The sequence below is a fragment of the Mytilus trossulus genome, chromosome 6, assembly GCF_036588685.1.
Source record: "Mytilus trossulus isolate FHL-02 chromosome 6, PNRI_Mtr1.1.1.hap1, whole genome shotgun sequence".
Classification (NCBI taxonomy): Eukaryota; Metazoa; Mollusca; class Bivalvia; order Mytilida; family Mytilidae; genus Mytilus; species Mytilus trossulus.
Genome location: NC_086378.1, coordinates 40,840,581 through 40,865,263, shown reverse-complemented (window position 1 = coordinate 40,865,263; position 24,683 = coordinate 40,840,581). Strand labels below are relative to the sequence as shown.

Sequence of the window (24,683 nt, the reverse complement as noted above, 5' to 3'; positions counted from 1 at the left end):
CAGATAGATATGAACCTGATAAACAATTTTACACCATGTCAGATTTGCTCTAAATACTTTGGTTTTTTGAGTTATAAGCCAAAAACTGCATTTTACCCCTATGCTCCATTTTTAGCCATGGCAGTCATCTTGGTTGGTTGGCCGGGTCACTGGACACATTTTTGAAACTAGATACCCAATGATGATTGTGGTCAAGTTTGGTTAAATTTTGCCCAGTAGTTTCAGAGGAGAAGATTTTTGTAAAAGTTAACGCAGGACGACGACGGACGACCCCGGACGCCAAGTGATGAGAAAAGCTCACTTGGCCCTTTGGGCCAGGTGAGCTTAAAACTTTAAATTGAAACTGTTAGGTATGATCAAGCAATCTTCAAGCAGATGCCAACTTCTCTTTATAAAATATAATAAGACAGCAAGCAGGCAAAGATATAGGAGACAGAATTAGAGTGGAATCTGCATCATCATGCATGTATGGCGAATGAAGATTTAAATTATTCAAACAATTGTTTTGGACAAGGTAGATGATTCAGAGGAAATCATGCTACAAAAGAACAAGCGATTATAGCTATAGGCCACCAAGCAAACTTAATAACAAAGAATAAATTGCTTCACCTAGCACAGCAGGATATGACCCAAGAGGTCCAACCCTGAACAGTTGGGCAAAAATAAACACAGTATTCACCATTGATACAGGTCCGAATTCGGATTGTAATTAAATATTTGACACATTATATGTTTCTGACACAACATAACTAGCAAATGAACTTAGAATTGGTTATATGATTTGAATTTATATTAAATTTTTGCTGTTGAGAATTTAACCGACCCACCCTCCCCCAACACAAAAAAAATAAATCTCCCTTATTTTTTTTTTACCCCTACCCTGCCTTTTTTTTTGGCAAAAAAAAATATAATAAAATTTTCTATTTAATTTTTGAAATATTAAGAAACAAATATCCACACAACAGTTTCTTTTTAGTCCCCCCCCCTTTTTTTACACTCACCCTCCCCTCTCCCTTTAAAAAAAACTCAATCCTTTCCCTCAAGAGATTTTTCAAAATCTCAATTCAAATTTTCAAAATCTCACTTCAAATTTCCAATGGAGTTTGCAATCATAATTACCTATTTAATAATTTAAAAGCAGTGGAGTCATTCAAACTAAACTTTTGACTTAAAAGTAATTGTCCATGAACCAGGACAACCTTGTTTTATTCCATCTTTTTTTGTCCATAATTCCTAAACAGTTTGAGCCATAACCCCCCAAAGCAAATCCTAACCATCCCTTTCTGCTATGGAACCTTCTGGTATAATTTCAGAGATATCCATACACCGTTCCACAAGATATTGTCTGGACACTAGAAAAATGCTAATTATGCCCCGCTTTGGCCTCTGATTCCCAAACTGTTAGGACCACAACCCCTAAAATCTATCCCAACTTCCCTTTTGTGGTTATAAACATTGTGCTTTCTATTCACTCATACTAAAGTTATTGTCTGGAAACCAAATGTCTTTGGACGACACAGACCATGAGGACATGATACCAATTTGTGGTCCTATAAAAAATCAACAAATCTGTCAATCCAAATAAACCTGATAGTTGTTATGGTTGTTGTGACTCAATCAAACATTTCGTAAAGCAATACCCACACTCTTATTGAAATATAGCCAAGGCAAATTAAGGTTTTAAAAAAGGTGTGTTGTTTGCTGGAAACAAGTCACAGGAAGCTCTTGTTCGTTTGACAGAAACTGCATATTCAGCAGTATAAGACAAGGCTTGTTCTTCAATTGTGGCATGGGATATATAGATGAAATATTATTTCGACTCCCATGACTCTTCCATAATAAAGAATAAATTGCTTCGCCAAGTGCAGCTGGATACATCTGCAGAGGTCCAACCCTGAACAGATGGGGCAAATAAAGACACAATAATCACTTTTTTGACACATAATAGTTTTCTGACAGAGAATAAAGGTACTCAAAGAACTTGAATTGGTTATGTGATTTGAATTTGTATTCATTTTTTGCTTAAGTGTAATACACCAAACCACCCCCTCCCCCCTTTATTTTTGCAAAAAAAACCAGATGCTTCACAGGTGCAGCTTTATACGACCTAATAGGTTGGACCCTGAACGGTTGGGGCAAGTATGGACACAACAATCAAGCTGGATTCAGCTCTAAATTTGGATTGTGATTAAATAGTTGACACAGCATAGGTTTCTGACATAGAATGAATGTGGTCTAATGAACTTAAATTTTATTATTTTGTCTTTGAGTAAATTAATGCTCTCAAAACAAAAAAATGTTTGAAGAAATTTTCTTTTATTTATGAAATCTGAAATGAGAAAAATTGACCCCCCCCCCCCCAATTTTTTTTCACATCCCCCTTTCCCTTATTCAAAACTGATCTCAATTCAAATTTCTAATGGAGTTTGCAACAATAACTACTCATTCAAATACATAAAATATTAAAACGTAAAAAGAATACTTGTTATCACTGAATGGTAAAGATTGTTTTAATTTATCAGTTGGTAGTAAAAGTGAATTTACATTGTATATTGTATAAAACAATGATTTAAGTTGATTCAACTACTATTCTGGACAACAAAAGATAACTCCAATTGAAAATTTCTTGCCATTGCGCAATACTGTGCAATTGAAGATTTCTTACTATTGCTGAATACTGTGCAATTGAAAGTTTCTTGCTATTGCACAATACTGAGCAATTGAAGATTTATTGCAATTGCTGAATACTGTGCAATTGAAAATTTCTTGCTATTGCACAATACTTAATATAATAATTTTGGATCCTGATTTGGACCAACTTGAAAACTGGGCCCATAATCAAAAATCTAAGTACATGTTTAGATTCAGCATATCAAAGAAGCCCAAGAATTCAATTTATGTTAAAATCAAACTTAATTTAATTTTGGACCCTTTGGACTTTAATGTTGACCAATTTGAAAACGGGACCAAAAATAAAGAATCTACATACATAGTTAGATTTGGCCAAGGACTTATACTTAAGTTATTGTGCAAAACCAAGAATAATGCTTTTTTGGGCCCTTTGTTGGCCCCTAATTCCTAAACTGTTAAAAAACCAAAACTTCCAAAATCAATCCCAACCTTTCTTTTGTGGTCATAAACCTTATGTCAAAATTTCATGGATTTCTATTTACTTAAAATAAAGTTATAATGCGAAGACCAAGAAAAAATATTTGGGCCCTTTTTGGCCCCTAATTTCTAAAATGTTGGGACCAAAACTCCCAAAACCAATCCCAACTTAATCCTCTTGTGGTCATAAACCTTGTGTTAAAATTTCATAGATTTCTATTCAATTTTACTAATGTTAGAGTGTGAAAACTAAAAGTTTTCGGACGCCACAGACGACTACACAAACATGATAGCAATATACAACGTAAAAAAATCCATTTTTGCGGTCGTTTAAAAATTACGGAAATTTTATTTTTAATTTCTGAAATCTTGAGAACAAATTGTCACCACCACAAACCTCATTTTTTTAAAACCTCACCCTTTTTTAAAAATAAATTTCTTTCCCTGAAGATATGGTCATTATCTCAATTCATATTTCCAATAGAGTTTGCAACCATAATAACCCATTTGAATACATCATAAAAGTCTTAAAATAGAAATGACGTACATAATCCTGGCTAAAATTAAATAAACATTTATATGCAGCATTTTTAAAATTGTAACTTCTACAAATAAATTGACAGCTAACCACCTCAAGACAAGACAACATTTCTTTATACATAATTTAACCCCAGTGTAAAGGAGGTCATTGTAAATGTTGTGTTTGAATAACCTCCCTTACACTGCTTTAAAATCATGTTTGTTGTCCATTAACTAGGACACCCTTGTTTATCCCTCTTTTGCTCCTAATTCCTAAGGGGTTTGAGCCATAAAACCAATTCTTACCATCCCTTTGTGGTATGCAAACTTGTATAATTTGAGAGAGATCCATATACATGTACCAAAAAATGCTTATTTGGGCCCTTTGGCCCCTTTTTCCTTATTGGGACAATAACTCCCAAAATCAATCCCAACTTTCCGTTTGTTGTTATAAACCTTGTGTTTAAACTTCATAGATTTCTATTTACTTCTACTAAAGTTATCATCTGGAAATCATACGTCTTTGGACGATGCTGATGATGATGACGCAGACAACGACGACGTAATACCATTATATGACCAAAATGTTTTTAATTTTTGTGGTCGCATAAAAATATCTCACATAAATTACATACTACTCTGAAAGCTAAGTGAAGCTAAAACTCAATCAAAGTTGAATAAAGTAATCAGAAAGCTTAAAACAATTAATACAAAATTAAATATCCAAACTTAGAAAGTCTAAAGAACATTGATTAATACTCTTTACAGACTCATATGCCAATTTATCTGATCCTGTATCAAGTATCTAAAGATGTGTGATATTTCTATGTGGATAAAATGGAAAAAATTGCACAATTTCTTGGTCTTCAAAGAAAATCAGAATTTGTATTTCCTTGACCATTTAAATATGTGGCTCACCTGTACCCATGAAACTTGGTATCTAACGAATAATAAAAAATCCACAATATATTCCTTATTTTTGTATAATTGTCTAAATTGCAATCATACCACATCTTCTGTTTTTTATATCTACATAAAATATGTATACATTGTATATATAATTTACAGATCTAACATTGTTGGGCTAAAGTTTAGACGGATTATATATACAGAATATATTGTCAGTCTTGTATCCCCATCTCTGCTGGTGATCCAATGGATAAATCTGTAGTAGAGTTGTCACTGGTTCAGATGTGCTTATGAATATAATTATTTCTGTGACTGTATCTTACATTAATTTGTAGGATCCTTTATAATAGATAATTCAGCTGATCTGTAACAATTCCATCTTCATGCCTTATATCTCATGTAATCAGGGTTTAGGCTAGGATTTTGGGGGCATTTTGCACATTACTAAAATCAAGAATGAGTATAACTAGCTACATCTTTTTCAGATTTTAAAGGACTTGGACATGATTGGTAGTTATTGTATGACTTGACTGGGTGGCCCTTTTTATAAAAAGATTCTTTCATGGGATCCAGAAATTCAGTTCACAATTTCCCTACAGTTTTTCAAGGAAAGTTTGTTAACATATCTAAACATGTTTGTTCTTATGCTGTACTGCTTTACCACTGTCCCAGGTTAGGGGAAGGTTGGGACCCCAATACATTATGTATGTATGTGCCTGTTCCAAGTCAGAATTCAGTGGTTGTCGTATGTTAATGAGTTATATATTTGATTTTTGTTTATATTTTTTTATAAATAAGGCTGTTAGTTTTTTCATTTGAATTGTTTTACATTGTCATTTCGGGTTCGGGGCTTTTATAGCTGACTATGTATGCAGTATTGGCTTTGCTCATTGTAGAAGGCCGTAAAGTGACCTAATGTTGTTAATTTCTGTGTCATTTTGGTCTCTTGTGGACAGTTGTTTCATTGGCAATCATACTACATCTTCTTTTTAGCTCACCTGGCCCACAGGGTCAAGTGAGCTTTTCCCATCACTTTGCATCTGGCGGCAGCGTCCATCGTCGTCTGTCGTCATTAACTTTTACAAAAATCTTCTCCTCTGAAACTACTGGGCCAAATTAAACCAAACTTGGCCACAATCATCATTGGGGTATCTTGTTTCAAAAATGTGTCCAGTGACCAGGCCAACAAACCAAAATGGCCGCCATGGCTAAATATAGAACATAGGGGTATTTTGCAGTTTTTGGCTTATAACTTAAAAACCAAAGCATTTAGAGAAAATCTGAAATGGGGTAAAAATTGTTTATCAGGTCAAGATCTATCTGCCCTGCATTTTCAGATGAATCGGACAACCTGTTGTTGGGTTGCTGCCCCTAAATTGGTAATTTTAAGGAAATTTTACTGTTTTTGGTTATTATCTCGAATATTATTATAGATAGAGATAAACTGTAAACAGCAATAATGTTCAGCAAAGTCAGATTTACAAATAAGTCAACATGACCGAAATGGTCAGTTGACCCCTTTAGGAGTAATTGCCCTTTTTAGTCATTTTTTAACCATTTTTGTAAATCTTAGAAAATCTGTTACAAAAACTTCTCTGAAACTGCCAGGCCAAAGTTAATCCAAACTTGGCCACAATCATCTTTGGGGTATCTAGTTTAAAAATGTGCCCGGTTACTGCCCCTGAATTGGTAATTTTAAGAAAATTTTGCTGTTTTTGGTTATTATCTTGAATATTATTATAGATCGAGATAAACTGTGAACAGCAATAATATTTAGCAAAGTAAGATTTACAAATAAGTCCATATGACCGAAATGGTCAATTGAACCCTTAAGTTATTGTCCTTTATAGTCAATTTTTTTACAATTTTTCATAAAATTTGTAAAATTTTAATAACATTTTCCACTTAAACTACTCGGCAAAGTTCATTATAGATAGAGATAATTGTAAGCAGCAAGAATGTTCAGTAAAGTAAGATGTACAAACACATCACCATCACCAAAAAAACAATTTTGTCATGAATCCATCTGCTTCCTTTGTTTAATATTCAAATAGACCAAGGTGAGCGACACAGGCTCTTTAGAGCCTCTAGTTAATATGTAGTTGTAATTATTTCTAAAAGCAGGTAGTGACAGTCTATTGTTATGTATATGCATTAGAATAAAATCTCAGATTTTTTTAACTGTCAGTCTTTTTCTTTATTTCAAAAACAAGTTTAATTTAAACATTTTTGCTTTTTGAAGCTATGTGATTGACTTTGTTATTCTATAATATTTTATCAAGTTTATGATGAATTGAGAATTTTAACTTTTAATTTTCTTTATTACACAAAGACTGAGTTAGCAAAGTTTTTGTTCTTCCCTCGCTGGGATTCAAACTCATGCTCCTGAGATATCGTTGCACTAAATCTTGTTGCACTATGTCCCACGCGCTAGACCACTAGACCACCTAGGCTATTAAAAAAGAGCTTTTGATATATATGCAAGTTTGGTTCCAATCCCATGTATTAACTACTTACCAGACAGATAGGTCTGACATGAATGCCTATTGAATGATATGATGAATCATACAACTTAGCTGTATGGAAAAGACTTGATAACCCAACCTAGAAAGAGATTAAAATGGTACTGTCAATTCAGAAATTATTGCAATATTTTCATTATTACTAAAAATGTGACAGTGTTATGATGGCAAAAATTTAAACTCGCATTTTGAAAAATTTTATATGAACTATGTAGGATTTTTCTCAATAGTGCAAAAATAAAAATTGCTTTTGGACAAAAATGAAAAAAAATGCAATAATAAATGCACACAATAGTTTCTGAATTAACAGTATTCTGAAATTGAAACTAGACATTAGTTGAAACTATATTAATATATATTGAAAACTGCTTTCAAACCTATGACCCCGTTGGATAAAATCCGCAATTTTTATACGTGTGCATGTAAAACAAATATCGTTGTAGAAGGGTCTAAATACAGCACAAACAACATTTTTCAAAAGACCAAAAAAGTGAAAAAGTTTATTTTAACAAAATGCATTTGACTAACAGGTCGAACAACTGATGTTCTTAAATCCTGCTGACTGCCGTTGACAATTGCCAAATAAATTGATCACAAGATGTTACAAAATGGATCTTAATTTTATACTAAACAGAAAAGCAATAAACTTGCAGCAAAGATGTTATACCACAAACATGAGGTGCAAAAAAAAACATTTTTTGTACACCAGATCCTAATTTCGACAATAAATTTCTCTTCAGTGATGTTAGGGATCGAAACAGAATTAGGAAGGCCATATAATTTATCTCAATTTAGGATAGACTCTTGAATTTAAAGAGTCAAAGTTGGATGAAGGGATCATATAAACTGGAGGGAAAATATGATTCAAGCCCAAACTAAAAAATATAAACAAGTCTAAATTGAAAACTACTTTCAAACTTATGATTGTGGTGGATAAAAACAACAATTTTTATACATGTACATGTAAAACAAATTTCGTTGTAGAAGGGTCTAAAAACAGCACAAACAACATTTTCCAATAGACCAAAAAAGTGGAAAAGTATATTTTAACAAAACGCATTTGACTAACAGGTCAAACAACTGATGTTCTTAAACCTGCTGACTGCCATTGGCAATTGCCAAATAAATTGATCACAAGATGTAACAAAATGGATGTTAATATGAATTTGATACTAAACAGAAAAACAATAAACTTGCAGCAGAGATGTTATACCATATAAAGATGTTTATTGTCCATCTGAAGAGTTAAACCTTTTTCAATTGATTTTTATAGTTCCTTCTTAGGCCATAAAAAAGAATAGGTTTGTTTGCCCAAACGCTACCTACCCAGAAAAAAGCTGCCTACTCAAATTCTTTTATTGTCCTGATTTGAAGAAGTTTTTTTTTAATCAGATAGGCATGAAGACTAATAAACACCCAATACTTCAATTTCTCTTTTTGAAAAAAAAAGAAAATGCCTACCCACCTACCCATTGTCTCAACCTTTGGGTAGGGTTTGGGCAAACCAAAATATTTTTAATTGTGGCCTTATGTTGTACTGTTATACCACTGTTCCAGGTTAGGGGGAGGGTTAAGATCCAACTAAAATATCTAACTTGCCACATTCATGACATTATGTATGTATGTGCCTGTCCCAAGTCAGGAGCCTGTAATTCAGTGGTTGTCATTTGTTTATGTGTTAAATATTTGTTTTTCGTTCATTTTTTTTATAATAATGAATCTTTATTTCCTCCATGTTTATGAAGATTTTGCATACAAAATGAAAAAAGTTTTAGTAATTATTTACACAATAAACAAAATATCATACATTTTGAGATAAATACCCAATGGAAAAAAACATATCTAGATAAACACACAATACACATATTCTAGTATACACAACAAAACACAATGTTTTTCAATCAAAGTCTATTTAAAATTCAAAATTAAACATTTCCGTGTCATTTTGGTCCCTTTTGAAAAGTTGTCTCATTAGCAATTATACCACATCTTCTATTTTATATAAAAGTAAAATATTTCTGTGAACTTGAAACCAAATGATATAATATTTCATAAATGGTGCTTTATGTATAAAATATGTCATAATTTTTTTTTTAAATACGGATGAGAATAATTTTACTTGTCTTCAAATGATCTAACAATTTTCTCTTATTGTGATGTTGAACATCTGATGATCGTTAACAAAGGTAACCAGGTGCTCCGCATGGGCGTAGCTTTATATGACCCCAGAAGTCGAACCCTGAACAGTTGGCACAAGTATAAACACAACATTCAAGATCGATATAGCTCTCAATTTGGATTGCATTGAAATGTTTTACATACTAGTATGAGTTTCTGACACAAAACATATGTCAAGATCTTACAAATGAATTGCGCAATATTGTGCAATTAAAGATTTCTTCTTTTAACTTTTCGCAAATTTGGGATTTGAGAAATTTGAAGAAAAAAAATGAATTTCAGAAAACCCCTACCCTACCTCTTTTTTGGCAATATTAAAGTTCAAAACCTGAAATTTCTTTATACATAGTACTAGTATACAAGTAGTGTAAGGGAGGTTATATCGAACATACTCAACATTGTATGTTAAATGTTTTAGAATTACCTCCCTTACACTGCTTTTAAATTGTCTCAATTGTCAATTGACCAGAAATACCCAGTTTTTGCACTTTTTTGCCCGTAATTCCGAAACATTTTGATCCATAACCATCCCCTCCAAAGTCAATACAAACCATTCCTTCATGGCATGGAAACTTGTGGTTTAATTTCAGAGAGATTCATACAAAAATGATTATTTTGGGCCCCCTATTTGGCCCCTTTTTCTTGAACTATTGGGACCATAACCCCCAAAATCAATCACAACCTTCCTTTAGCGGTATAGAACCTTTTTTGTATTTTATAGAAATATTTATAGAGATCCATATATACACTTAAACACAAGTAATTGTCTGTAAAGTAGAAAAATGCTTCTTTTATGCCCTTTTTTTTTTGAAAAATTAACCCCAAACTGAATCCAAGCCTTACCTGTGATATATATGGAAACTAAATGGGCTACAATGTCAGAAAGATCACAGTTATTGTCGTAAAACTAGAAAAATTATTGTTTTGGCCCTTTTTTGGCCCTTAATTCCTAGATTGTTTCCCAATCCCCTCTTAAAATATATACCAACCTTCAAGTTATGATATTAAACATTGTGGTACAATTTCAGAACAATTGAAATACTAATAGTATACATATTTTTTTTGTCCTGAAACTAAATAAATGCTGTTTTTGGTCCCTTTATGTCCCTAATTCCTAAATCTTTGGGACTATAACCCCCAAAACCAATCCCAAGCTTCCTTTTGTGGTTATAACCATTGTGTTAAAAATTTATTGATTTCTTTTAACTAATTCAAAATTTATTTATTTCTTTTAACTAATTCAAAATTTATTAATTTCTTTTAACTAATTAAAAATTTATTGATTTCCATTTATTAATTCAAAAGTTATTATCCCGAAACAGTCCTTTTGAAGAATTTTATTTTTAATTTCTGAATTCTGAAATGAGAAAAATTGCACTCAATGACCCCACCCAAAAAATTGGGACAATTCCTTAATTCATCGAGGTCACAATGAATCAAATATATGATGCAATACAAAACGTGAGAACTGGAAGTCGTAAAGACAAGGGACTACCACTATTTAACTCAGCACCACTTGACCTTTCAAATATTAGAAGGTCAATGTCATAGTTAACTTTAAAGGTCAAGGTCAAATTTCATCATGATCCTACATTGACCTCAAATTGAAGGTCTTAAACTACTGATAATTTTTGCAGTTTATAGAAGGTTGATATCTGTTACCACTTAAAAGACATACACACAATTCTATACTTTCCAAGAATCATCCTGTAGCAAATATTTGTATCGCTCACCTCACTCTACTTGGGTTTTGGAAATCATATAAAACCAGATGCTCCGCAGGGCTCATCTTTATACGACCTCAGAGGTTGAACCCTGAACTGTTGGGGCAAGTATGGACACAACATTCAAGCTGGATTCAGCTCTAAATTTGGATTGTGATTAAATAGTTGACACAGCATAGGTTTCTGACACAGAATGAATGTGGTCTTATGAACTTAAAATGGTTTTTTTTGCTTTTGAGCAATTCAGTATGCTGTTGAATATTATTCCTTTGATATTTGAAGAGATTCTCTTTTCATTTCTGAAATCTGAAATAAGAAAAATTTAACCCTATCCATATTTTTCACCTCCCACTTTCCCTTTTTCCAAACATGATCTCAATTCAAATTTCTTATGGAGTTTTCAACAATAACTACTCATTTAAATACATCATAAGATATAAAATGTCATACAGTCATTATTTAAAATAATTTAACTACTTTTCTAGACAAAGAAGGATAACTCCAATGCAGCATGTTATATTGGCAAATTTCCGAGGAAGTTCATTAACCTAAAGTTTGTGGCAAATTTCCGATGGAATTTATCAATAATAAAGTTTTTGGCAAATTTCAAATATACATAATTAAAGAGCAGTTTAGGTGAGATATTAAAATGAGTTTCAGTTACCAACCTTACACTGCTTTTAAATTATAATGCTTTGTACTTAAGTAACAAGAAAATGCTTATTTTTGCCCTTTTTGGCCCCTAGTTCCTTAACTGTTGGGACCAAAACTTCCAAATCAATCCCAACCTTCCTTTTGTGGTCACAAACCTTGTGTTCAAATTTCATAGATTTCTATAGACTTAAACTAAAGTAAGAGTGCGAAAACTAAAAGTATTCGGACGACGCAGTGGACGACGCAGTGGACGACGACGCCAAGTTGATACCGATATACCACCAAAACATTTTCAATTTTTTCGGTTGTATAACAAGAGGCTCTCAAGAGCCTGAATCGCTCACCTTAATTTTTTGGTTAAATCTCTCATCAATGATTATTTTGGCTTTTCAATTTATTTAAATGTTCTTTGAATCGTCCTATTTTCTTCAAAAGCAAAAAAAAATCATTTTCTCCCATGTTCTATTTTAGCCATAGGAGCTATGTTTCTTGACATACAAGGAAATGAAATATAAAATTTATACTAGATACTCTGAAACTCATTTAGCCTAAGTTTGGCTGAAATTGATACAGCAGTTTCAAAGGAGAAGATTTTTTAAAGTAAGTCAACATGATAAACAAATTGTGAAAAAAGTCTTTAAAGGGCAATAACTCCTTAAAAATTTCAGGGCTGATAGATATTGACCTAATGAACATATTCACGTCATGTCAGATTAAGTCTAAATGCTTTCGTTTTTGAGATATAAGCCAAAAACTGCATTTGACCCCTAAGGCTATGTTCTATTTTAAGTAACGGCGGCCATGTTTTTTGACGGATCAAAAATTGAAGCACACACTTTGTGCAGGATAATCTAAGGAACAATCATGCTAAGTTTCATTCAAATTCATTCAGTAGTTTCAGAGGAGAAGATGTTTGAAAAATTGTTAACGACGACAGACGACGACGACAATGACGACGAAGGACGCCAAGTGATGAGAAAAGCTCACATGGCCTTTTAGGCCAGGTGAGCTAAAAAGTAGTTGAAGTAGATCACCAATTGGATCCTTAAAAGAATCTTTTTTTAAATGATAAATATTCTCAAAGCAAACATATGATTTTGGTCATACATATCTATTAAATTTGCTTTTCTGCATGTACATAGAAATATACCACCATTTCACCTGTTTCCAAGATTTCTGTTGCACTCCTGACACTGTTTAATATGTAGAACAATTATAAAATGGACTAAAACTATAAAAGATTGTGTTTTGCATTCATAATTCTTTTCAAGGATTCATTCACTAAGTAATATTTATCTTTAAGAAATGAGAAACAACAAATATAAATGAAAAATAGCAGAAATCATATATTATCAATACGATTTCTTCTAATTTTCAATTGGAAAACTGTATCATATAAATAAATCAATAACAAAATACTATTTTTTGTTTGTTTGCTTAAACATCTCTACTAATGGTAAGAATTAATGCATTGACAATAATTTACATATAAAAGTACTTATCAATGATAAATATCAAAGCTAAATAATTGTATTATAAAAGTGTTGCAATCCTGATACTAGAATAAATAGCCCTATTGGAAAAATAAAATCTTTTTCCTTTTTACAGGAATCCAGTCTCATATACTGCCTCTCCAGAAAAATAAAGCAAAAGTTTATATTTTGTGATTATATAAAGTGATTATTTTAGCATGGTAACTGTCAAAAGTCAAAATGTTGCACTCCTGACCATGTAGGGTATGCTCATTAAATTGGCTAGTTCCAGCAGTGAAATATTTGTTTGATTGGAAAGATGAGATATTGTTTTGAAAGTTTAAATGTCTTTTGTACATACATTGCAATCCTTGAATTAAAAATACACCATTTGATACAAATTGGTAATTCTTATTCATATTTCGCCTTCGGTCTCAAGTAATGAATTAGCTTAACTTCTCTTTGAGGGGTGAAGCTTACATATAATATCTCTGTTTAAAGAAACAAACTATACCTGACCAGACCATAGCTGGCCAGTGACCTTGACCCTAGTATATAAGCACCTGTTCCATAATAACTTGTCATTATTTTTCTTGAGGGTGAAGTGGACACTTCACGTGAGTTCTTTTTAGTTATTTTATTTTTATCTTAAATTTGGGAGAAAGTTATTAAAGTTACATTAATTTGTCTACGAAGTAGGACAAGTTCTAAAGTTATTTTGTTATTTACAAATAATAATTCCTCAATTGTCTACGATGTATGACAAGTGTTGATGGAAATGAATTTAAAAATTTCTTGTCTACGATGTATGACAAGTGTTCATGGAAATTAATTAAATATTTTATTGTCTACAATGTATGACAATTTTATATATTCATTAAGTTTTTGTATTAGTAAGATGTACGGCACATGTGTTACTTAATTCATACTCCTGTTTGTCAAACAGGTAGAGATTTAAAAGTATTTCTATTCACCTGAAAGTCGTGAGTACTCTTCACAATTTACACGTGTTTTACCTGCACAGGTACACATTTTTGTATTACAATGGCTGAATTTGTTTATGCAAATGTATTGTTTTTGCAAGATGTTTAGAATGATGTTTACACTTACTAGGGTGATGGTTATGATTTTCATCACCTCTGGAATGTTTTAGAAATTAAAGATGATAAATTTAATAGGAAATCAAGAGGTATTTTGAATAAATCCTCTTCTTAAACAGTTATAAAACCTAGTAGTTTTATAATAGGTCATAATGGTATGGCAATTGGAAATAATTGACAAAGCAACAGAACCTGTAACCAGATGCTCCGCAGGGCGTAGCTTTATACGACTGCAGAGGTCGAACCCTGAACGGTTGGGGCAAGTATGGACACAACATTCAAGCTGGATTCAGCTCTAAATTTGGATTGTGATTAAATAGTTGACACAGCATAGGTTTCTGACACAGAATGAATGTGTTCTAATGAAATTAAAATTTTTGTTTTCTCTTAGAGCAATTCACTATGCTGTTGAATATTATTCCTCCCAAAAAAAATGTTTGAAGAAATTTTCTTTTTATTTATGAAATTTCAAATGAGAAAATTGAACCCAATTTTTTTAATCACATCCCCCTTTCCCTTATTCCAAAACTAATCTCAATTAAAATTTCTAATGGAGTTTGCAACAATTACTACTCATTTAAATACATCATAAAATATTAAGATGTAAAAAAACTGCTTGTTATCACTGAATGGTAAAGATTATTTTAATTTATCAGTTGGTAGTAAAAAGTGAATATATATATACATTGTATATTGTATATATAACAAAGATTTAAGTTGATTCTGGACAAAGAAAGATAACTCCAAATAAAAAAAATTCTTACAATTAGATATTTCTTGCTTACTATTCTGGACAAAGAAAGATAACTCTAATTAAAAACAAAATTGCTATTTCACAATACTTTGCAATAAGATATTTCTTGCCATTGCGCAATACTGTGCAATTGAAAAGACTTGCTATTGCACAAAACTTAATATAATAATTTTAGATCCTGATTTGGACCAACTTGAAAACTGGGCCTAGAATCAAAAATCTAAGTACATGTTTGGATTCAGCATATCAAAGAACCCTAAGATTTCAATTTTTGTTAAAATCAAACTAAGTTTAATTTTGGACCCTTTGGACTTTAATGTAGACCAATTTGAAAACAAGACCAAAAATGAGGAATCTACATACACAGTTAGATTTGGCATATCAAAGAACCCCATTTATTCAATTTTTGATGAAATCAAACAAAGTTTAATTTTGGACCCCGATTTGGACCAACTTGAAAACTGGGCCGATAATCAAGAATCTAAGTACATTTTTAGATTCAGCATATCAAAGAACCCAACCGATTAATTTTTTGTCAAAATCAAACGAAGTTTAATTTTGGACCCTTTGGACCTTAATGTAGACCAATTTGAAAACGGGACCAAAAGTTAAAAATCTACATACACAGTTAGATTCGGCATATCAAAGAACCCCAATTATTCAATTTTGATGAAATCAAACAAAGTTTAATTTTGGACCCTTTGGGCCCCTTATTCCTAAACTGTTGGGACCAAAACTCCCAAAATCATTACCAACCTTTCTTTTATGGTCATAAACCTTGTGTTTAAATTTCATAGATTTCTATTTACTTATACTAAAGTTATGGTGCGAAAACCAAGAAAAATGCTTATGTGGGTCCCTTTTTGGCCCCTAATTCCTAAACTGTTGGGACCTAAACTCCCAAAATCAATACCAACTTTCCTTTTGTGGTCATAAACATTGTGTTTAAATTTCATTATTTTCTATTTACTTAAACTAAAGTTATTGTGCGAAAACCAAGAATAATGCTTATTTGGGCCCTTTTTTGGCCCCTAATTCCTACACTATTGAAACCAAAACTCCCAAAATCAATCCCAACCTTTCTTTTGTGATCATAAACCTTGTGTCAAAATTTCATAGATTTCTATTAACTTAAGCTAAAGTTATAGTGCGAAAACCAAGAAAATGCTTATTTGGGCCCTATTTGGCCCCTAATTCCTAAAATGTTGGGACCAAAACTCCCAAAATCAATACCAACCTTCCTTTTGTGGTCATAAACCTTGTGATAAAATTTTATAGATTTATATTCATTTTTACTAAAGTTAGAGTGCGAAAACTAAAAGTATTCGGACGACGACGACGACGACGACGACGACGCCGACGACGACGCCAACATGATAGCAATATACGACGAAATTTTTTTCAAAATTTGCGGTCGTATAAAAAGTAAGTTTTAAAATCTAGTGCTACTTGTATAACTTCAAATTCTACTTGTTTTGTGAATGTTTCTCACGAAAGTGCTGTTGAGATTTAAGATAGGCATGTATATTGATACATTTACTCATTATTATTAATGTAGTAAAGAACCTGTATGAATCATGAGGTTTGAGACAGTTTCACTGCCTTCAACTCTAGCAGTTTGTAGAGAAACCTGCTGCTTTATTTGAATTTTGCCATTAGAGGCTTACTTTTATGAAGATTTAGTTCTAATTTTTGATCTGATCTACTGAAATGATATGGTGTATGTACCACTTTTTGGAGTTTGTGCCATGGCTGATGATAGTCCAGCCGGAGTTGAATTTGATACGTCTTTTGATCCTGCATTAAGGTTTTCAGAAGCCTTTAAGGCTTCTTTTAGTGAGATTAATGGTCCATTATCTCATCCTGTTTGTTGAACAGTTTAATCATGATTTTGATAAAATCAGGAAAATATAAAGTTCATAGAGGAAATAATACTATCACACTGAGAACTGCTACAATCCTAGTGTGTCGAGGATAAATTAAAATCGAAATGGCACTGCCTAGACAGGCCCACTCTGTGGTTTCAAAGATGCAGGAAACCCAGAGATACTTTCTTAAGGGGTTGATCATTACCCCTATTGTTGAGTTGGCTATTTCTTGTTGTAAGAATGAGCCATTGGATCTTGATAATACAAGGATTTTATTGTAAAATTCTATTTGTTTGTTTTTTGTTTCTAGTTAAACCCATAGGAGATGCTCAGAAATATTTAGATGATAAAACTTTTTTGTAATTCTGTTGTGATAGTTGCTTTATCACATTTCTAGTTATGATTGCAAAAAGCAATTTTGTGTTTATACAAAGATTCTAAAGCAAATTATAGATTCCTGGGAAGAGGTTCCAGGTCTAGCAATTAATTTACTTCCAGCTGTTATGGGAAAGGAAATATCAGTTTTTTAACTGCAGATGCTCTGTTGGTCAACTAGTGTACTATACTAGTAGGCAATTCCCTTCATTGAGAGGGAGTGGTTTCCAAAAAGGGAACAGAGAATTTCGAAGAGGTCACTTTTCTCAACCATTTGCTATATATACAGTAGATAACTTAAATATTATGATTTGGAAAATGTTTCTAATGATCTATTGATATTAGATATATTAAGAAATGGTTATAAAATTATTTTTAATGATGTACCACAAGGTTTATCATTTTTGAATTAAATACATTTCACCTTTCATAAGGATGAATTATTTTCATAAGTCCAAAAATTGATAGCTAAGGGAGCTATTTAAGAGGTTGATCGATCAATGGAAAATCAGTTTATTTCCTATATTTTCTTAGTTCCTAAGAAAGATTGGTCTTCAAGGCCTGTATCTATTTGAAAAATTCAAACAAACTTAGTTTGTGGCTAATCAGCATTTGGAGCAGGACCATTTATCTTTTGTTTAGATGTAATTCTTTTTAGAATAATTATCTATATACATAGAGAGAGAGAGCTAACATCTATAGATCTCACAGATGCATATTTAGGTATCATTTATGATTATATCACAATTTCCTGATTCATGTGGAAAAGACATTGATATGATATTTATGTTTTTTGTTTTGGATTGGCTTCTGCATCAAGAGTTTTTACTAAGGTTTTAAAACCTGTCTTATGTATTTATGAAATAATGTCACTTGAAGTATATACATGCTATAGTTTATACAACTCGTCTAAACATCAACCCAACAATGTTAGATCTGTAAATTTGCTTTCACAAATTTTTGGTTCTTCCCTCGCCGGGATTCGAACCCATTGATGATTCTTTTATTATGGATCAGAGTTTAGATGATTGTATTGTGAATACAGAAGAAGTGGTGCAAATGCTTGATAAGCTGTGCTTCGGAATAAATTTTGAGAAGTTGGTACTCATTCCTTGGAAGCACATTGTTTTCCTTTGTCTCATTATTGATACTGAGCTATTTAAGTTTTTTCTGACAGATGAGAAATGGTAAAGTTATCTCCCTTGGGAAATTTTTCTTTAATAGAATTGTGTAACTGTATTTTAGATGATTTACATCATATATTGGTCTTGTGACGAATGCTTTTAATGTAGTATCTGTGGGAATGTTACATTGCAGAAACATGGCGAGAAATAATGTTGAAACACTGTATAGTTGTTACAGTGTTTATTATCATCAATAGGCATGATAGGTGAAATTTTTTAACAATTTAAAATCAGAAATTAAAAATTTGATTTATAGACCCATCCAAATAAGTTTTTGGATTGAACCAGATTCCTCTGACAAAAGAAGGATTTGGGATCCAAATTTGAAGAAAATGTTTCTGTTGGTAGAATTTATTGGAGGTTCTTTAAGAGTATGCACTCATTTAATATAGATTTCATAGTATTGTTGGCTATATTTTTCTTTTGGAGAAAAAGTTTTAGTCACAGAGAGTTATACAATCAGAAAATACTATTTCAGTAGCTTTTATTATGCAATAGGAGGTATAACCTCTTTGTCACTTAACATACTTACTACAAATATTTCATTATTTGGGCTTGGTGTTCAAGAAAGAACATTTTTATCACAGCTCTTTTTATTCCTGGTAAGAAAATTTTGATGCTTATCATATGTCTAAAAAATTTACAGATTCAAAAGGATGGCAATTGAAAGAAGATGTATTTGTTTTGTTGTTATTACATTTTCATTTTCAAATCTGTAGATAATTACTTCATTGTCTTTAGACCAACAAGCTTCTTTCAGAGATGTTTGTATTTTTCATGATCAGAATTAAGACCTTATATTTTCCCATCTTTTTCATTGTTGGGGATAATTATAAAGAAAATTATTAGTGATAAAGTTCAGAAGGCTCTTTTGGTTATCCTTTTTGGCTTGCTCAGAGTTGGTTTTCTTTGCTAAGACCAATTTTAATTTATTTGCCAGTTAAACTGCTAAGCATAATCAAAGCGCTGTAAGCACTGTAGGCAGTTAACCAAAAACCAAGGCAAACATAATTATGAAAACTGTGGCAATGTTGCTTCAACTTTTTTTAAAGATTTAAAAGAACAAACATTAAACATTCATATATAATTGTACATCTATGTCCATTTAATGAATAAATCATTAAGGCAAATAATTCATAGTTTATCAAGGTTCTCAATGAGGGTGGTAAAGGGGGGTGCTTGCACGAAAAAAACATGAAATAAGACATAACAATTTCTGTAATAAATGTTGCACGAAAAATAAATACTTTTATTTGAACCTTTTGTGACTGAGTTAATGTCTTCTTGTATATATAGAGCCTATTAACTCTGTGTTTTACTTGATGAGCTCCTTGATATTCTCGATTTAGTATACACATTTATGATATAATTGGTTTACGGCTTTAAAAAAAGTATTTCTTAACAATCCCTGCCAAGTGTTTGAATTTTATTTGAAAAATACAGAGCACGCAAAATAAGACTATGAAAATCACGATACACAAGCAGAACATGTTTAACGAGACATCGTCTTGCAAAACTGAACGTGAAATAAAAAACGGCGATCACATTGCACGAAAATAACCATTTACCACCATCTTCAATAGCAACGCTTATTACCACGCTAATTACCACGAATGGTCATGAGTCTTTCATGACTCAGCAGTGGTACGAATTTGCAATGATTGCAGTTCTTCTAGTTGATCGTAATTGTTCGTATTAGTTGACTGTTAGTATATAAAATAGAAGATGTGGTATGATTGCCAATGAGACAACTATCCACAAAAGACCAAAATGATACAAACAGTAGTTCAAGTTGACTTTAGTACGAGCTTGTAAAAGTATGAATGAACTTGCTTCCCTGGAAAGAAAACTGAGTTTGTGTTGTAAAGTACAAAAGTTATGAGACACAAATCAGACAAATGTTTACTACTACAGGGATCAATGGTGAGGTCTGACTGACCTGTCCATAGTAAATGTGAATGACTCCCACCTTCACCCCAAGTCCATGTCTAAGTTTGGAATAAAATGACAGGTGTTAGGGTCTAGCAAAGTGATATGCCTATGTTTCGCCTATGTGATTGACCTTGTATGTCATTCAATCTTTTTTGAAATGACAAACATGAATGAATATGGTTTAGGCATTGGTATCTCAATCTTTTACAAGTTCTCAAAACACACACAAGAGGGTGTGGGGTGAACCTATTTTTCATTTGATTTTTGTCCCATATATGAATATACATGAACGTGGTTTATGGGTGGGGATCTCTGCCGTAATCAAGTTTTCAAACAGGAGGGGGTGGGAAACCCCAGTGACTTCCCCTATATTTCATTTGATTTGTTATATTGTCCAATACATGAATATATATATGGTTGAGGGGTGGGGATCTCATCTGTTTCTCAGTTATCAAACAGGAGTTGGTAGGGTGGCCCTAAGGACTCTCCCTATATTTCATTTGATTAGTTCTCATACATGAATATATATGGTTTAATTTATAGGTGGGGATCTCGACTGTTTCCAATTTATCAATCCGGTGACTGCAGGGACTCTCCCTATATTTCATTTAATTTAGAGTTGGGGATCCCAACTGTTTCAAAGTTCTTCAACACGAGGGGTAGGTTGACAACAGGGATTTCCCCTATATTTCATTTGATTTGTTATATAGTCTTATACATGAGTATATGTGGTTAAGGGGTGATGATCTCAAATGTTTCCAAGTTCTCAAACAGGAGGGTGTACAGTAACCATAATTCATTTGATTTGTAATATTGTCCCATACATAAATATATATATTGTTTAAGATTGTGGATCTCGACCATTATAAATTCTCAAACAGAAAGGGCTAGAGTGGCCCCACGAACTCCACCTATAGTTCATATGATTTGTTATATTGTACCATACATGAATATATATGGTTTAGGGGTGGGCCGGGATCTTGACTGTTACCAAGTTTTTGGTAATTTTTGTCTCTTGTGGATAGTAAAAATGTCTCATTGGCAATCATACCACATCTTTTGTTTTATATAAGAAACTTCCAGCTATTTTAACTGACCTATCAAAATTGAGAAGAAAAAAATACCCCTTGAAATTGCAGTAATATGTTTAACTTGAAAAGCATTTAACATGCATTACCAACATTTATCACTGATAAAAAAAAATGATGCTGTTACCAGGAACATGTATATTGTTAGATAAACTGTTCCCAGCTGTCACAATGTATTGTATTTTCACATCAAAATTGGTGTACAAATATTTCTGCCTTTTCTTTCTTTTGCATGTCTTTTGGTTTTCAATTCTAGTGTTTATATTTATTTACCATGCATAGATGTATTTTGTCACCTGTCTGGATTTTTCTAGTTGATAGCAAAATCCGGGATTACCCTTATCCGCTTCCGGAATCGGATCCGATATTGTAATCTCGCGGCAGCCATTCTGGTTTCAATGTTGTTTTTGACAGATAGTGAGATACGATTTTACTCGGATTTACACATTATTTATCGGCGATTTTATGTATAAAGCTAGCGGTTTAACAAATTGAACATCGCTGTCATGAATAGTTATCATGAAAATAAGTTGGAGATCGTTTATTAGGAAACTTTGGTAAAAATGTTTGCACAGTTATTTTTTATATTCTTTCAAGGTCTGTCGGGCATGTCGTGCGTAGCTAGTAACCAAATAGAAAGCCCGACTGCAAACGTGAAAGGTCATAGACCTCAGATACGACCTCGGACCAACGCTAATTTGAACCCCTGCGTCCAACTTAAAAAGATACGAAAATTTCGTCTTCTTTAAATTCAAAATTGCCGCCAACAGCGTGATCAGTTGAACTTATATACGTAGTTGACTATGTATTGACGACAAACAATATTCCTACGACTTTTGCAATTTGGGAAATTTTAACTACTTGTCTTTAGAGATTTTTGGCGATTAGATATTTCATACATTTGTTCTTTGACATCTTAGCCAAAAGCTCAGGGGATAATAAACTACATATGGATTCCTAATGGGCTCTACTTCCTATGTGCAACTTCGAAACTTTTGGGAAAATCGACGATCATTTAAGGTTTTTCTGGTCATATTTTTTGTAATCCAGAATGAAAAGTATAAAAAAACTGTCCAATAAGTTACAAATAATATAGTAGCCAGCTAGATGATAACAATGGCACGTATTTGAGCATTTATTGGGTAGCACACACATCCAGGGTGCTCGCATAAGGCAGCTTAACTGCCTAAAAATTAGTAACAATGTTGTATACTGAAGATAATGTCTTTCCGTCAGGAAGAGACTTAATTTAACTGTATATTGTAAAAAATATAAGTGAACCAACACCTGAAGGGTTGATTGTGCAGTAGGGTAAAAACGTGTGTATTATACTCAGAAATCACTTTAATATAAACAGGAGATTTCAGAATCATTTGTAAAATATATGTACACTTCATCTTGGAGACCTTGCATCTATAATCAAGCATTATCAATATTTTTTGAGAAATTTCATTATTTGGTGTGATCAATTCCTTATCACCATCTAAAAAGGATGTTAGTGATTATTGAATTTTTTGTAAAACGCAAGTTTTTCATATTCAGCATGTTTAATGTGAATTTTCCTTGTTCTATGTTGAAACAGACTTTATCCTTTAAGAAAAAGATGTTACTTAATTTGTTTGTTTACTACATGTATTTGTGTAAGGTTGCTTAAACCTGAATCTGCAATTGAAGAGTTAGATACTCTTTCACTTGGGAGATGAATTTAGTGCTATCTTTTTTAGGTTCTTAATATTCATTGGAGTATTTAACATTGAAGACTGTCTTTTATACTTGTGTCTTTATTTGCCTTGACTACATCTGCCTTAAAGTACTATCTTTATCAGCTGTAGATTTACATTCTATGTCTTTCATTCAGAGACATGGCACTTTATTTTTTCATATACATGAGTTTTTGAAAAATACTAGATCTGTTAGTTAGTTTACCTTATGAGGTGATCAAAGGTTTTGATAAACCAAAACTTTGTGTTGTTAAGACAATGATTTATCATGTTTTGTGTACAAAATAGGTGAGAGAATTCATCTAAGTCTTTTCGTAAAGTTTAGATAGTTAGAGAGAGTTCTAATTTTATCCGAGGTTTTAAGGTTAACTTATTTAGAGGAACCTCTTCTTAAGTGCATTTAGCTTCAGGATGTTCTATTAAGGACATTATGGCAACAGTTTTGTCTGGACATATGGTAAAACTTTTTCAAGTTCTATAACAGGAAAGTAAATAATATCAGTACTAAAACACTTTTCTTCAGTTGTAGTTACTGGATGATCTTGTGATTTTTATCCTTTATTAAATGTTGGCATTTATATAAAAATTGTTTTTAGTTTGTGTCTACACTTTAAACAAGCTAATTCATTACTTGAGACCGAAGGCGAAATATGAATAAGAATGTTCCTTCATCCAAGCATATCTTGGATGTGCAGGATGAAGGTCATTCTTAGAAGCCTGAGGCTCGAAACTAATTAATTCCCACCCTAGGGATTATCAGTCAGACCCACCCTTTTCCACTGGGTTTTATATTTGGTCGACACAAACTTGCTTTAAATTATGACAAGTTATTATGGAACAGGTGCTTATATACTAGGGTCAAGGTCACTGGCCAGCTATGGTCTGGTCAGGTATAGTTTGTTTCTTTAAACAGAGATATTATATGTAAGCTTCACCCCTCAAAGAGAAGTTAAGCTAATTCATTACTTGAGACCGAAGGCTCATATTCTAAGAATGACCTTCATCCTGCACATCCAAGATATGCTTGGATGAAGGAACATTGTGTGTGTTGCATTCCTGACAGGGTACTACACTTTTTTGAGTTATGCCTCAAATGTCTAATCATTATTGGAAATTAAAGGTATATACTTTGAAGTTTTTGAAACAACAGATAAATCTTTTCATTTTAAAAGGCAAGACTTTGAAAAAAGTCTCTTTTTTTTATGTCACAAAAAGGTGTTGCACTCCTGACATTAGCATAATTTTCATGCACCAATTCATTATTTTGGAAGATATCTCCTAGATTTTCGGTTTACAGTCTGCACCAAAAACTTTTTCAACTACTAGTCTGAAGACCAATATTCCATCATTTTTCTTAAAGGTCCAAACAAAGTTTTGCAATAACTTACTAGTCCATATAAAATTTCACTAGTCTGGGGCATTGGACTAGTGGCTAACCTTGCACTGTCCGTATACAAGTGCAGAATATCATGACACATGATATGGTGTGCCTCAAATCATTCAGACTGTCTGTAAATTAAGTAAATTGGCCAAATATGCTGCGCCTCATTTATTTTGAATTCACCCATAAGGTTT

At 32.4% G+C, this 24,683-nt stretch overlaps 1 protein-coding gene across 1 annotated transcript in view; it reads right to left on the bottom strand.

Annotated features, from left to right (window-relative positions):
* The window catches only part of LOC134721348 (GPI transamidase component PIG-T-like), a 191,649-nt gene that overhangs the window by 130,917 nt on the left and 36,049 nt on the right, over positions 1 to 24,683 (bottom strand). Inside the window, exon 4 of the mRNA XM_063584288.1 lies at positions 7,054 to 7,140. Within this exon, the coding sequence (XP_063440358.1) occupies positions 7,054 to 7,140 (87 nt within the window). The remainder of the gene's footprint in view (positions 1 to 7,053; positions 7,141 to 24,683) is intronic.